Source organism: Notolabrus celidotus, chromosome 16, assembly GCF_009762535.1.
Source record: "Notolabrus celidotus isolate fNotCel1 chromosome 16, fNotCel1.pri, whole genome shotgun sequence".
Taxonomy (NCBI): Eukaryota; Metazoa; Chordata; class Actinopteri; order Labriformes; family Labridae; genus Notolabrus; species Notolabrus celidotus.
This window is the reverse complement of record NC_048287.1, coordinates 10,334,726-10,351,986: the sequence shown is the minus strand read 5'-3', so window position 1 is coordinate 10,351,986 and position 17,261 is coordinate 10,334,726. Positions and strand designations below refer to the sequence as shown.

Here is a 17,261-nt window from a genome sequence, read left to right as displayed (position 1 = left end):
TACTCAGATGGGATTTGAAAGACCCCCCCAAACAGGATGCAGAGGATGAGGAAATGTTAAAAGAAAGGACACTGTGTGTGTGCCATCTTCCTGGCATTTGAATGCAACAACACCTGCTCTATGTTGGTGGCTGCTTTAGAGAGGAAGAGGAAAACAAGTCAGGAATAGAAAGTTATTTGACACGGCACAAAATGATGCACATCCTGCCAGCTTGAACACCTTCTGACTGATAATCAAAGGCACAGCGAAGAGATTTTAGCTTGAATTGACACTTTGTCATTGACACCTCTTCATGCCATACAGTAAAAGTAAGGTAAGATTATCAGTGACAAGATTGGTTATTTCTTAATACTTTATCTTAGTGCCTGTGTTTGAGTTTGATTCTCTGGGAAAGATGCAGAGTACATTTTTGGCACTTGAAGTGGCCATGTTAAGAGCTCCTCTGTTAAAAGGGGGTTGTTAAACCATTATGCCTGGACACCTTAAGTAAGCTAACAAAGACATCAAGAGTTTACAAAGTTGTGTTTTTGTCATGTTACAAATCAGAATTTCAAATAGCTATGAATCAATACATGTGCTCATCACTCTGCATCCTGCAAAAGGTTCTCTTCAACACAGAGACGTTGTATTAAAAATAATATCTTTATTCCATTCATTAGCTTCTGCAACAAATGCACATTGGGTGATGGTGCTCATGGGAAATGTGGTATTCATACCTCACAAAAATACTGATTTCATCCAAAGGAGTCACCAGAATCAACACATGAAAGTTCCTTACAGTGCCTTTAAAGTTTGATTATTGAAAATCATAAGCTCTATATTTGAAATGGTTTCCCCTCAGGATTATTCAACAGTCTAGAAAGTGTCTTAAAGTATTAAATAAACATTCTGTATTTTAAGTTTCTTATTCTTTGTTTAGTTGTGTTACTTTTTAAATCTTTAAATGTTTGTCTTTATTTTATTTTGTTCATAAATCAAGTGAAGTTAAAGCTTCTTTGTGTCACACTGATCAGTTGGGCATGTTTCAGCATATGCACAACTCAAAGGGGGTTCAAAATGTGTGTATCACTTAAAGTAATGCATTGTAAAGTAATATTTCAGGAAAAAGAATCATGCATCTTGTTGTAAAACATTTTTCAAAGAACATAAAAGATGAAGATGCAGGACATAATGCATTACATAAGCAGGGCCCTCAGGGAGATAAAATGAGGACACGAATTGTCAACATGACCTTTCCTGTACGTTACTTGCTATGTTTTATAACTCAACATTTTGGCTGTTATTACACTTCCCTGTTTCTTTATATGCTCTTTCCTCTGGCGTTTTCTGGGGGGTCACGGGTGGACCGGACCTCACAGGCACGAAGGGGAGGTGGGATAAAGCTTCCTTTGTGATATCGACCACAGAGATCAGAGGTCACCTAAACCTCTACAGGTCATGATCTGCAACCCCTGTCTTAAGACACATACTGCCCACCCCCACTGCACCCCTGCAAGAACAAAGCCAGGCAGCAGGGTCCTTTTCTCTGTTGACTGGCCATTTGAGATGGGCAACTTAAGGGTCAGCTAAATCAGGCCCCCAGAGAGGGAACAGCAGGCTGGAAGGAATCAGGAAAGACTGTTATCAATAGTGAGGAGGGAGACAGAAGAAGTATTCAGGCTCCTCCTTCTAACTGTCTCTGTGTGCTCCTATAATTACAATATGCAAATGTTCTCTTCTTTAATGGGCATTCTACTCATTCAATATTTCTTTGTTGTTCTTTTTTTTCCTTTCAGCCGTACCGTAGAAGAGAGAACATATTTGGTCTCTTCATCAAACTTGTAACTTGATTTTCAGTCCGCTCCTTCTTCAATTAACAATTTACTTCTTATCCATCCTCTCTCTTGATGTCTTTTCCTTAAAATTCCCCCAAGAGCAAGACTCAGAACACAAAGAGGGTCACACTGACCAATCAAAGCGCAGCGCGAAAGAGCTCCGGCCAACCAGGAGGTCACAAGTCCAGGGTCAGAGGTCAGGGGTGATAATGGGTGTGGAGTGGGCGGAAATTTCCTACCTCAGGGGAAAGGAGCGTTTGTGTGTTTGTGTGTTTGTGTGTGTGTGTGTTTGTGTGTGTGTGTGTGTGTTTTTAGTTGTTATCTGGCGTCAGCATTTACTCCCAGGGTGACCTAGGACCAAATGGACAAACACACACCAAACCACATTGTCTTGCCAGATGGAGGGTGGTGTTTCTTATGACTCAGCAGTATGAATCCTGGTGCTTTTGACTCTCATTGGTCGAGAACAAGTGAAAGCTTTTGAGTTAAACCTCTGCGTTTGTACTGAGCAGATCCATATTGTTATATATATGGAATTTGAAGAACATCCCAGTTGACATAAGGACCCCACCTCTCAAGCTCTCCTTAAGAGATGCTCCAAGCCAGCCAGTCACATGATTTCAGTGGAACAGCTAAGTGACCCGTTTCAGGAGTGTCTCGAACAAGGTCACAACACTGTCCCACCTTCCAGACCCATTAGACGAGACATGTGTGAGCGACCTATCTCTGTTCACTTTTAGACTGTTTTAACACATAACTACCATGGAAGACGATCAATTTTTCATAGAAACATTTTTTACATTTTGTTAAATATGTCAATCTTTTTTCACCTATTTGAAATGGGCTGTCCAGTCCATGGCATGTTGAAAGAAAAATATAATGCTAATCACAAAGCAGAAAGTGACATTATCAAATACCTTACCTCATCAAAGCAACTTTTTAAAGTCCAAAAAGTATGATTTAGTAATAAGTATGGAGAAAAGCATTCATCCTAACTAGAGATAGACTGATTAATCAATTTTGTAACATCAGCATTGGCCAATGCCTGTGTGCAAGGGCAATTACATTTTTTTTACATATAATGTCTGCAGACACTGCAGGCAGCCTCATTAGTGTGGCTGCTGCAAACACAAGAATTGAAGCCACTACAGAAGGGTTAAAAACTTCAGCTCCTTGAGTGTCCACTTGAGGCTGGCACAGAAGTGGTTTCTGTTACAAATACACACAAATTCAATAAAGCAGATCTTTACAGCAATAATAAACATGTTTACAGCCTGGTACAAAAAAATTTGTCTAGTCTGAATAGCTCATTTCTCTATCGGCAAACACTGAACAGGGGTGAATTTTTTTGTAACGCAGCAATTTAGAAGATATATAATTATGATTTTTCAATCATTAGAGGCACAGCTGACTTGACTGACAGGTGGGACAGCTGTATCTGTTCGCAAAAAGGCTAATGGCCCGCCTCTTTAGCTCACAGTAGCTCGACAGAAGTTAGGTTGAGTTCAGCATTTCCAATATGGCACCCGCCGACTTCAAAACAGTGCTTCAGATAAAGATGGGTGACATCATGGATACTATGTCCATTTATTATACAGTCCATGAGCTGCTGTCGAACAATGTTCAAATCTGCCTAGATGATAAAATGTCTTTCCCATCATAAATGACAGCAGATCAAATCTCAAACAGATACTGGGTGTTTGATCTAAATTCTGTTATGATGGATTTAATAATGCACTTGCGTATTACATAAACATCAGTCGTGTGCTAAAAGCTATAGCAAAACACAATGTATTTATCTTCTTCGGGAATTAAATCCATGCAAAAAGATGGTACTTGCTAAGTCCATGTTTATTAGATTGCAATGTGCATGGAATCATGGGTCTATCTAAATAGTTTGTTGTATTTTATCAAATGCAGAACAACAACGGGCACCTTACAATGTGAATACGACATCAGGCATCGAACAACCTGCTCTCTAATTATTGGCATCTGCCATTGAAAAACTGATATATCTATAGCATCACCATGAGGTAGACATTTGAGTTAAATTGAGTTGTAAAGAACACTATTTTGGATGGCCATCATACAATTTGGTGGAAACAACCATGTCTTCTTCAGGATGTGATAACTCATGTCTCCTACACTGTTCAATTCATCATGAGCTTTTCACTTCAACATGATCTTAATGTGCTAAAGGCATATTATAGCTACAACTCAGAACTTAGAAGTTGAGTGAAGTCCACATTTCAAAAGATTGAATTTAATAAATTGCTTTTAAAAATATTTTCCATTTATACATTTTTGCAAATTGACCACTCATCCACCGTGTGTTACAGCACAATCTGATCCTAATCCTCCCAAATCAGTTAAAGGAAATGTAACTTGTGTGTTGCTTTTGCATATAAGAGAAAGATAAACTGATCAGGGATTTTCTAAACTGCAAGTGAATCCTTTCATCCTCTCTTCATGTTTCAAGTATGAACCGAAATCAAAGGGGTAGCTGCAGCTCTACGATTACGTAAATGAAAAGAGGCAGTGTGTGTGTGTGTGTGTGTGTGTGTGTGTGTGTGAGGTGGGGATAGTGAGAGGAGGTGGGGAGAGTGAGGGAGTGACTGAATAGGGGGAGGGAAAAGTGTTCCATTTCTTTAACAGAGGAGGGGAGTTTTCCTTTCTCTGGAATCCTTTAAATACCTGATCCACCCTCCCCCAGCCTCTTCTCCACTCCTCCTCCCCTTTGACCTTCAGCCCCCCACCACCAGACCTCACCCCATGTGACCCAGCCCCTTTCAGGGCCAGCTGGACACCTCTAACCCCAGGCTTCCCAGCAGGCCAGGACTGGTCACTCTCAAACGTATTCAAGCTGATCATCTCTAACAGTCGAGTGCTCTGTGCTGAAGGACGATGGGGGCAACACAGCTGCTCTCCTCAGCCTCTCCTGTGTCCTTCCAGGAGATGGATGAGTGTGGATTTATGTGGATTGACCCTCATAAGGATGGTCCCCGTTTCAGACCTTTGGGGATTGTGCAGAGGAGTTCTTTGCTTGGTTTATTTACCAATAAAACCACTTCCACCCATTTATGTACCATAAAGTAATAAAGATCTTCTTTCTTTGGATGTAGTTAAGAGAACATCTGGCTACGTTCTCTTAAACTGACGATTTGCTGTCACTTTTTACAGTGCCTTGCATTGACACAAAATAAAGGGGACCTCATGTTTGCCGTAATAGTTCTTCCTTTGTTTCAGTAGAGAAGAACCCGCGTACATCAAAAGAAATGACTGAGGTGTATTCAAAGTGTCAACCAGTGAATGCGTCTCACCTGCACAGCCTGTCGCCCCTGCTGTGCATCTGCCAGCAGCTGGATGGTGATGGCCCTGCAGTCCTGTACAGCGTCTTGTAGATAAACGAAGGTGTGGCCCATATGACGGCCTACACTGCACTCCCTGCAGATAGGCACGGTGCAGGTCTCACAGAAGAAGAGAAATACCTGAGAAAAGAAGAAAGAAGGGTGGATTAGTTTGGGATCAGAATCAGAGTAGTGAAAACTGAAACTTAATTTTCTGACGATTCTGCTTAATGAGTGAAAAAATAAGTGACCATTAATAACATCGGAACTAACAAATTGACAAGGTTACCAAATTGAAATATTGCCTGAAAATGCTATTCAATTATTTACTGACCTGTGCCCAAATAAACAGTAATAATATGTGTAAGTTGTGTATTATGTTAGACCTACAACCATTTGCATTATAACATGACCATGTGGTGATGTGTTTTACTATTGCAAGCAACCACAAGCTGATAAAGAAAGGAGACTAATAGGATGAATATGTTAATCGCAAAGTTATGTGTCACTCTTTCTCCCTCTCCCCCTCTCTCTCTCCAGCACACACACACAAATCTAATTAATGAGAAAAGACCATGAATGATAAACAAGTCATCCATATTCATGTGCTGCAAGGGAGGCTCAAATTGGGCCTGACACTCCAGAGAGCTTCTCTGTCCCACAACACAGAGCAGGAAGAAGCCCAGAAGGACCGTAAGCCACCAAGACTCAATCAATACTCATTCTGGCCGTTCTTCTAGCATCTCAGGACACAAGCTGTTGATTACATTTTCACATTTTCAAATCATTGGTTGCAGTGATTAAGAATCCGTAGTGTCATGCCTGTTGGGATTAGTTCTTGAAAGTTTTTAGTTTACTAGTAAAAGTGCAACTTTCTAGATGAACAGCATTAAAATCTTTTGATTTTCTTAGATAGAAGTAAACAAAAAATTTGTGCCACATTCTACTTACTTTTATTTCTAGAAGAAATTAAAGGTAGAAAGATGACAGATGGAAATAAAGCAGCGACAAAGAAGTCCCATCTATGGGGACTTGAAGGAAAACGTAATTTAACCTTTGTTGTTAAAACCTAAGCTTTGCTTCAAACCCCTCGTTTGAGTGCAGATTATTTGTAATTGAGGGCTAATTAAATATGCACTGGCCATCATATCCCAAAGAGACACTAGATCAATGGCCTCCAATAGCAGGAGACCTGAGTGGATGGGGAGGGGCCTGCAATCAATCCATCAATAATGACTAGCTCCCCTGGGGAGCGGCATAATCTAATGAGACGCACCACACTTCCCCCTTTTTCGGACTTCCTCCTCCTTTACAGCCTATCCTTAAGCTTCCCTTGTGTTCTTTCTTGTGGTCTCTCTTTTTGCTGAGCACTGTTTTTTGTTACCACGCTCACTGCACCCTCTGTCACTCACTATCCTCCTCTTCTCTCCATTCTCTTCCAGTCCTAAACCCCCATCCACATCTCCCGAATTCCAAGGGGACAGGAGGCACAAAGGCTTGGAATGCAGCTTGGCCAGGCTGGAGGAGGAAGGTGGAGATGGAGGATGATGGACACGGGGATGGGGCTGTTGGGGGTGAGGGACAGGAAGATTGATGGTGCCAGGATATGCTGCATTATGATTAGAGACCGGCCTATTGGATTTACAGGACTGAGATCAGCAGCACTCAGAGCATCACATGAAGCTGCTCCAGTATTGAAAATAATGGGTACTTAATGATGCATGTACATGTGTTTTAACCAACTCTGAGATCCTCACATGAGAACGCCAACTTATATTTTGGAACATTTACAGGTTTAAAAACCTATCGTTCAGGAGAGGGGCTGTGTTTCAGTGAAGGTTTGACCATATTTCCGCATATTTCAGCAATGTGAGCCTTAACGTCAGTCTTCCACTAGATCCGTATTCAGTTTAGCTCTGCGTTTTTGCGTTGCGCTGTGGCTCTGCGCTCTCTCGCCAGTCAACACTCACCGGCTGCGTTCTAAGAGTGCAGCGTGGAGACAGCTGGAGTCACCAAGGATTTTCCACAATATTTACAGATAATTGGTTTTCTACCTTCATGACAAGCTTCTCCTCATCCACGTTGTTGTCAATGGCCCAGGCTCTGCTCTTTATGATGTTTGTTGTTTCAGTTAAACATGAAACATCAACACAGGGTGTTTTATTCTGAAAATTAACCAAATGTTTCAATGACTGACTTCCTGTCTCGCTCAATCTGTGCTGTGCGGGTTGATGATTCGTGCTCCAGCATCCAGCAAAACAAGAAGACTTGCGTATCTGCTGTGAAGGGCTTCGGATTGTCGGAGCTGAGAAGGAGCAGAAACTTATAGGAGGGGAGACAGTGAAAGCACACATTGACTAGAGTGGCTGGTCTGGATTACGGATCTGGTGGTAGTTCCCCGTAATTGTGATCTTCAGAGTAAACATTGCTTTCATCATCTAGTGTCGGTGGACTTCAACTTGGTAATAAATTACGCAAACAAATGGTGTTAAGAGCATCAGCTGCAATTACTGACTAGTAGAAGAAGAAAAATATAACAATCTTGAACATCTATATGACCATGAGGCTTATTCCAAACCTCTTCTAATCAAAACTATCTCATGACTGTTTTATCTTATGTTGACAGACATTATTTAAGTAAGCAAACCTGACAAAATGAAAGACAAGACCAAATGAAGGGCAAGAAGAACAGAAGCCGTTGACTGAAAACACCAGAGTCCTATTTCCCAGAACTAGATCCTATGACAAACACCTGCACAAGGCGTCAGATATCTTTAATGCAATCTGCTGCTGATGTGTCGTCAACAGCTCAACAGTCCTTGAGGTGAAACACACTCACTGCACACGCCACGGTTGTAGATTACATAACACATCAGCCTCCTGGAGCTTCAGTCAATACTATTGACCCACGCAGGATACAGGCCCTTCCCAGAGGTCTCCATGGCAGGGTCCAGTTCCCCTTGTGCTAGCCTCTGTCTTTACCTGCCGCTTGCTCAAACCCAATGTTCACATGCTTTTAGAATTTGCCAAAAAATAAAATAAACCTTGGACAAAGATAATTTAACCACACACAAACAATACTCCTTCTCCCGTCAAGGATTCAGCTGCTCTATTTAATGTGGTGCTAGATGAGGCATTCACAGTCATGCCTCAGACTGGACATGCCGGATATCTTCATTCATACAAGGACAAACCTGAAACTTCAAGTGTTGAGGTGACACTATATGTGGAAAAACAACTTGAAGACACGTGAAGAAGGCGTGGTGACATGCTAACAGAGTTGTAAATTCCACAGAGAACACTCTAGAGGGAAGCCTTTGGGCAGCAGTGACACACATACACAGTTCAGTTGACTATAATCATACTCTATGCTCTACACAAACACGCACACGCGCACACACACACACACACACACACACACACACACACACACACACACACACACACACACACACACACACACACACACACACACACACACACACACACACACACACACACACACACACACACACACACACACATATATATACACAGGTAAAAAGCACAAAGTGAAGTGTAACCTTGCTATGTGTTTGCTGTTGGAGCTGGAACAAAGATGCCATCAGCAGTTATACAGCTCCGAGCAAGGGGGCTCGTCTACGCTGGGGGAAGTGAGTTATTGTATTTCATTAGTGCACCGGATGTTTCTCATTCTTCCTTCCTGCCCATTACGTTCCTCCATTAAGAATTTACACTGAGACACACCCCCATATGTTTGGTTGCTTGTGATTGTGTGTGTTTGAAAATGTCTCCTCATAAACAAAAGCGATATCTCGGGTAGAATGACAGGATTTTGTTTGATTCTGCTTCCTGGATGACAAAGTTTCTAGAGATGATGAGTTAAATCACAACAATTTCTAAAATATTTTTGAATGTAATCTTTCACTGTTAATTCCTGTTTGTTTTTTTTCTAGCATAGCAATTTGAATGTAGAGTCTTTCTGCTGATAATACATAAAATTGATCCAGAAATGCAGATTATTATAAATATTCAAAACAGAATACTACTGTCAGCACTCTGGAAAACCAAGCACTCAAAAGCTCTACTGTAGTTTTGAACAAGCGGTTCCAGCAATATCAGTGAATCATTCCTGCTCAACATAAAGTGTTAATAAATGATGGAAAGTGCTCCTGAAAAATCCTATTGTCTCTAAAACTAAAATGTCACATGCACACTTGCATTAAAATACAGAAGCATACTGACATATATTCAAATATTTCTGATAGTTCATGAATATGCTTATTTCCTGTCAAGCTCCTCTCGTGCTCGATGATAGCAAACTTGTTAAATCTTTGATGAAACATTAGAATATGCATGATGAGTATGAGTCCGGCCTTGTGCTCACACAGGCAGCAGCAGGATCAGCCCCCTCTCCTCCCTCCCCTCAGAGGTACTGGGAACTGGGGGAGAGGGCACGAGCTCAACTAGCCAGTAGAATTGCTCCGTGAAGCACTCGCTGGCTGCATGCACAGCAGAGTGGGGGGAAGGGATGAGAGCCATGTAATGTCACACTGTGGTGCCAGAAAAACTAGGGCTGCTCTGGGAACTGTGAAAGCACGTCCTCTCAAAGAACTTCAGCACTTTACACTGACAGGGAGATGATCAGACATCTGCAAGGGCTGCGTCTAAATGTTTGATAACTTATCTGTAACATGCAAGAAAAATCTATTTCTCATGAACTGCAGGTTATGTTTTGCAAAGCAATTCAAAATTGGGGCTTACGTCACAGAAGTCTCTTGAAAGAACGTTTATGTGGGTTGTTCAATAAAAAATGTATTTTAATTAAATGTTTTATTATATAAGAAGCTGATGAGACACACATCAACACAATTTAAAATATGTGTATATTTGAACCCAGAAAAACTAAATTCAAGTCCCATTTTTAGTTTGAATAATTGAGCAACAAAGCACCAGAGAATAAACAGTTGTGGAACAATACTGTAGCTTTAATGCTGAAGTCCTATAGGCCTTTTCTGGAGCGTGTCTTTAACAAAGGGGATTAACTGCGTCGTCGTTGGCTTGTTTTTCATAAAGTGTGTCAGTGCCTCGGGGCTGTGTGCTCTTTCTTTAACTACGTGTCAATAGACAGAAACAAGAAAGGTCAGAAACGTATGGACACAAACAAACACGCACTAAAGGGACATTCCAAGAAGCTGACGTCAGATGTCAGTGTGTTTAGCAACTTGAGCCAAAAATATTCAAGAAAGGCAGTTCCTTTTAGGAAACGTTCAAATCCTGCTCAGAAGAATCAATGCTGAATAACTGACTTCTTGTCTGTTTTGTCTGTTTGCATCATCTAAACATATATCCAGAGGAGGTGTACTTTTTACAATCACTCTGCTCTAAGCTCATTTTACAGCCCATGCTTTCACCTGGAAATGATACCCTACACGTGCTAGCCTCTGAGCAGCCCACTGAAAAAGGGAAATACACTTTTCTTTCTTTAGAATTAATTTTTAAAGACACAATTATGACAGCGGCTCTTTTAAAACAAGTCTTTTATGCTTTTTAAATCATGTAAATGTGAGCTTTAGTAGTACTGCAACCTGTAAGCTACTGTGTTTTTCTTCATGATATCCATCTTGACATGTTTCTGAACTATTATAACAAAATCAACTGGACAACTGACGCCAGCATAGACAACCAGGTCATCAGCCCCTATGAATAGTTCTGTATTTGGTAGAACTGCTCATTCAAAGCTAGTGTTGCTCATTTCTTGGGAAAAAGGGTCACATGACAGGAGCCAGCAAATCAGACGAGGACTCCTCATGACTGAGTAGAATGTGGGGGCCTTTATTGTTGTTGTAGGATATTTTTTTTTAGATCCTACACACTAACATACATGCTAAGTGTGTACTGTAGTGTTTCAAAAACGTTCTGATACACAGGGCCTAAAAAAGTGGAGTGTTTTAGATGCTAGCCATAAGTTGAGCGACAAATTAGTTGACGCAGCCTCAGACAGATTCATATCTGGTTTTAAGCCTTCTCTCTGGCATCTGTTTAAATAGCTGAAAACATTTTGAGAGTTTTCCCATAATGAGCCTGTTCAACTGAGACTGTCAAATGTTTGAGGACAAAAGCACAAAAATTCCAACATGCCTTATTTTACATATCATGCAGAAGCATGTGTTGAAAGGCTCAGCGTTACCACCCACACCCAAGCACAAAACAGCCTCTGTTTTTAAGAAGCATTTGCATTATTACAGTTATCATAATGTGGAGTAAGAAGGTTAGCTAAGTTTATAATACTAAACCAATAACTCTGAGTAATTGTTCTGTGAGAAAACTTGACTCAGCTACAGTAAAGGTTCAGATTTAAGGAATGAGTGACAGATTAGGGGAGTTGCCTCACTTATGAAAAGGGCAGATAGTCAGCACATGCTATAAGCCAGTCTGGTATGTCCAGGCTGGTTAATCTGTGGAATACCCAATCCCGACATTCCCAGCAATCCCAGTAATACCATCTGCCAGACAAAGCTCCTTTTATGGAACTCAGACACCGGCTGTCATCTTTTCCAGACAGCCTCCACATACTGTTCACATAATGTTTTTTCCTCCCATTCTTTGCTCTTCAGTACGTCCCTCCTTTCCTACACTCACATTGCCATTTTCCAGTCCTTCGTTCTGCCCCGCCCTCTCGTGGCAACCCCTGTTGGCTTGTTGCCACGGACACAACACGCACATGCCTGCCGATGTTTTGAAACTCTGCCAGATACAACAGGGGGGGCGGTGGCTGTAAGCCGGCGATCTGATTGGACGGGCCCACAGCGGAGAAGGAAAACAAACCACAGTCAGCTGGCCTCCTTACCCAGCGAGCATGTGACTGACTGTCCTGTGCTTAATACTTGAGCAGGAGAAAAAAAAAAGGAGCAAAGGAAGTGGGAGGGTGGGCGCGACGGGGGGAGAAACAAATCTACTGAAGTGAAAGGGAGCTCGAAAACATTGAGGAGGGAGATAAGGAGGGAGAAACACGAGAGGGAGACGCATCTTTCTAAAAAAAGAAAAAGTGTGTGAATGAAGTGAAAAGGAACAAATGTGTGCGCATGTATACAGTTACATGTATACATTAAAGATCACTGTAAGCCACCCAAATTTCTGATGACCATAAATCAATAACAGAACAACACTCTTTTACCTGGTGAACCTCCAGACCAGAAACAGTGCAGTAATATGATACTTTGCAGGACAGATTATAAACATTTATTGTTTTGCTGCTTCCTAAAGGCCGCATCCATTCCACGTCTGTTTTTTGCGCACATACACACATGTGCATGGCTGGCATACCAACGTGGCAGCCTAAAGAGCATGGCCTTTACACAGACATGTCCTGAATACACAAGTGGGCGGGAACATCAACATGAGCAAATGCTTGTTACATGTAGTACAAAGAAAACTATGCAAAGTACTACTGCAACACTTTCTAGGAATTAAAGTGGATAATAATTTAAGTTAAACTAGTATTACATGCATGAATCAATAAGATCACTTTGAGTGATACACCCATGTTTCTGCAACCACAAACACAAACAGTGGTTTCAAAAGTTATGGAGAAGGACTTTACCAGTCTGGGATGCTGTCGTGGCAAATATTTTATTCTCCATCAGGCTGATAAGGACGTAAACAGTCTTTACACATTTACAAAGTTCCCGTTACAGAAATAAAAACTTTTGAAATTGCACTTACTCTCCTCTGATTGGCTAATGCAGCAGCCTGTGGATTGAAGTGAAATGCACTGCAGCAAAATCCATTCATGTTCATCATGTTTACTTGTTTGTGCTGCCTCTCTGTTTTGTTTGATTCTTTGGGTTTGTCGTCTTTGCTGTATTACCAACAATCCTCCAGGTCCATGTGAAACTATCAAGAAGCTGCCTTTCCCTCCTTCTGTGTCAGAGCGTGGCATTACTGCAATGCTTTACACAAATCTAACATGCTTGCTTGGTCTACTTGTTTGTTTTTTCTTTCTGCAAAAATTGGAAAAGGATGCTTGGACTTGCAAAGGGAGCTATAATGCATCCCCCAAATAGGAGTTAAGAGCTTAATGTCAAATGTGTTAACAGCAATCCTGTTGAGTGAGGTCAAATAATGGCCAATTAAAACCCCACTAGTGCCCAGTCACTGAGTAAGAAGTAGCAGGTTTCAGCCCCCGAAAGGGTTTTAAATCCCGTTGTCAAAGAGAATGTGATAAATGCCTTCCTTTCTATCCATTAAATTTATATGGCCCAAAGTCCTCAAGTGGACATCAAAGCAGGGGCACACACATACACACTTTCTCTTACTCTACATGAAACACATTCACAACACACAGGAAACAGGGAATACTCTCTAATTACTGGGCACATGTTGTGCATTAAAACCCTGGAAGTCCAACTTCTTATAATCCAACTCTGCTGGCTGTGTGGAAACACACACACACACACACACACACACAGACAGACAGACACACACACTCTGACACACTACAGTCCTCTTCGGAGGATAACTACCTACAGATGGGAGATGCTCTTAGAAAGGAAAACGCTGCTGCCACACACTCACACGGACACTTCCAGGAGTGATGAAATGTAATCACTTGCCCCTCAACAGCAACAGCTGCTAAATCATGTTGAGGAGACTTTCTGCATCCATAATGTCCATTGTCTCTTACAGAGAGCAGACAGAGAGTGCTGATGAGAAAGGCAGGAGCCAGAGAGAGGAAATACCCAGTGGGTGTGTGTGAGAGGGAGAGAGCGAAAGGGGAAAAGAGAACCCAGGAGGTATAAACTCAAGTTACAGGAATTCCTCTGGCCTAGTATCAGCGTGAGTATTGGGTTAGGTTTCCTTACAAACATTCTCTGCTAGCAAGCTCCAGAGAGGGGGAGCAGAAGTGGTGATCGCAAAACCAACCCAGCATATGTTTTAAGTGATGGTCTTCCTCTGCACAACTACATCAAAGAGCAGTTACATTTTACAAAGAGACGTAGAGTTGTGGAAATGTGTGACACACAACAATAAAATCACCAGACCTCCCACTGCAGCTGAACATCCCACTGTCTTCCTCTACAAAAATGGCCCCTGAGGAGATATGGGGCATTGGAGGGCCGTCAAACTGATTAGTTCAACTTCACCTCATCCTAACACTATGCATTGTGGGCGCTCATTGCCCAGCAACCACTTTCTGTCAGCTCTCAGTAACACCCCCCACCCCTTCTACATAAAGACTATTTGTTTGTGCATGCGCGTGTGTGTGTGTGTGTGTGTGTGTGTGTGTGTGTGTGTGTGTGTGTGTGTGTGTGTGTGTGTGTGTGAATGTGTTGCTGGGACACAATGCACATGCACAGTCAGAGTGTTGTCATGGTGACATTTTAATCTAAAGCATAAAGTGACACTTGTTGGGATTATCTTGTCATTATGTTTCTTTCAGATGGAGTTGCATATGTATTTGTATGTCCAAAGGTGACATCACAGCAAGCAGAGGGCAGTGCTTTGATGTAATCCAATTTTCCATTTCCGCTTCACACACACACATACAGAGCACACAGTGAGGCTGCCAGGGCCGCACATGAGTGGCAACTGACATCCATGCAGGCTAACATTTTCCGTCATGTGTGCACATCCATGTTTATCCTTATTATTACGAGTCTGACTCCTTTTATGCCTCAGGAGCTGTATATCTCGAGTGCAATCCATGATCAATCTTTCTTCATCTCTTACTTTGGAATTATTGAAGTCGACCAACGATACTTTAAAATGTCTTTTACCAAATCTTCTTCTAGTTGGAGTTTGTGGTTAAAAAAGGGTCAAATGGGACGTGCATTTGAGCACAGAGAGCTGGGAGAATGCTCCATACAAAGCAAACAAACTTGACATTCACTCCGCAGTTCCAAAGTTAAAAACATATCCTGTCTCCTCATTACAGCTGGTGAAGTTAAAAAAGAAGCAAGAGACTTTGCACAGCGCTGTCCTGTTAGAGAACCACCATCTCTGTTTTTCTTATATCATCAAATTAAATACATTTCCTGGAGTTTTAAAAAGGACGTCAAGTTTCCGCTAACTGAATCAAGGAAATCCTGGGGCTTTATACTTATAACAAGAAATGTCAAGTGATGATTTTTGCTATCGCAGCTTTGATCACACTTTCATAAACGTATTGTAGGTAACAGTTGATGCAACACTGTAACATTAATGCAAAAGGAAAAGCTGACCGTCTCACATTTACCTTCGTAAAAGAGAGAAGAAGATAAAGAGGACTCTTGTGAGCTGTGTTAAAATGTTAAAGACACGACATACCGCTCTTATTACATCACATTGCTGAAATCAAGACCTTTGGACTCCTTGCTGTCCAGGTACAAGGTCACCCCTCTAACCTGTTACTCTTCCAGAACACATACTTTTCTTCTCACACGTTGATGGCAGCGAGCTACAGGATGGCAGGTTGTTGACCTGACCATCAGGAGAAGTTTGGGATTCAGTGTGTTCAGCTACAGTACGATTCTAGGAGAAACCCAGTCAGTGGATTTCTAGCTTCATCTTGTGTTCAACCAAGAGAAAGACAAACTGGGCTCACAGTTCTGTGAAAACCTGGAGAGCAAAGTCTCCCTGTTGTTTGGTTGTTGAAGCAGCGAGCAGTGAACATTAACAATCGTCACCAGCAATCTCCTGGGAGAGGAGAAATTCCTCAGCAAGCTTACATAACACTACAGAGGGGACAGACCCCAGCTCCTGGAAAAAGCTCTCATTAACTAACACTACACAGTGCTCTCGTGTTGGTATGAGGGCCCTGACACACGACGCTGACCTCAAAGAAGAAGACAGAAATATATGTAGAGCCTTGTGTTTTCAGTAGATGGTGAACTTGTATGCATAGTAAAGGCTCAAGCTGATGGCCAGGAAATAACTAGTATGAATTCTAAAGACTGAAAACTGCTCAATCTTTTTTTGCGCAATTGCAAATCTGAGAAAATAGGATGACAGGGTGGTCAATTCAGAACAAATTTTAAAAAAAGAAACTGATAAGGGCCTTGCTGCATTAAATAAACTTCCTACAGCAAGTGTTGCTGTTTCCCTTTTCAGGAACCAGCTCGAAAAGCCCATAAAACCAGGTGAACAAAATTCCTGATTGGAGCTTGGCCAGACAAAAGCATTCAAAAATGAACAAGAGAAGCATCATGACCCTTCAGGCAAATGCAGCTTGAAAACAGTTAACTTTGTCATAAATAAACTCAGTAGAATCAGCGTCACAAACGCAGCTCAGCAGTCCCTCATTGTTGTTATTGTTCTCCTGTTCCTGCATGGCCATTTGACAGGGAAAGCAATCTGCCTCAATTCACGAATGTGGCTGTGGCGTTACCAGTATCAGGGAATCCACTTGTCACCTGTTTACACTGCAAATGATAGGGCTGCCTTTTCTAAATATTCCACTCTGGAACCTGTTTTCAAAAGTGTGAGTTTGCACACGCTCAAATGTTTTTTCTGTGTAAACGCAAAGCTAAAACGCAACACTAGTTAACCTTTTCTATTGAAAACCGAAGTCCAGTATGATGTTAGTTGTACTTGATATGCAAACAAAGGATTTGAATAATAAATGAATACAGTAATGGAGAATCTAGTTTTATATGACACATCTTGTATAATCAAAGTCCGAAACAAGGACTTGTTCTTTAAATTCAGTAAAGGAGAAGCCTTTTGAACACACATGGATGCAGGGCTGGTTGACAAACAATTAATGACTCTGCTTGCTTGCTGCTCATTGGCTAAGAAAGCCTAGCCCTCTCTTGTGTCACTCCCTCCCCCAGGGCCGAAGCACAGAGTGAGTGAGGCATTACTGGGAAATGAGGCTCTTACTGGAAAACTGAACCCACCTATTTACTGGCAGTGGACTGGGGATGTAGATGGGGGGTGGGTGGGTCATGACAAATAAGAATTAATAGGAACTTAACTGGCCTTTTATGATCAGCAACTTAATTCATGTTTTAAAAGCTGCAGGGAGGATGTTCACCATTGAGTCATTGTTTGTTAGCTAGGATAAAAGACCAGCTGATGAACTGCAAAAATATAAGACACAAAGGGAGCTTCACTGTTC

At 41.7% G+C, this 17,261-nt stretch overlaps 1 protein-coding gene across 1 annotated transcript in view; it reads right to left on the bottom strand.

Annotated features, from left to right (window-relative positions):
• trim71 (tripartite motif containing 71, E3 ubiquitin protein ligase) overlaps positions 1 to 17,261 on the bottom strand; it is a 30,678-nt gene that overhangs the window by 10,107 nt on the left and 3,310 nt on the right. The window contains exon 3 of the mRNA XM_034705166.1: positions 5,135 to 5,302. Coding sequence (XP_034561057.1) covers positions 5,135 to 5,302 — 168 coding nt within the window. The remainder of the gene's footprint in view (positions 1 to 5,134; positions 5,303 to 17,261) is intronic.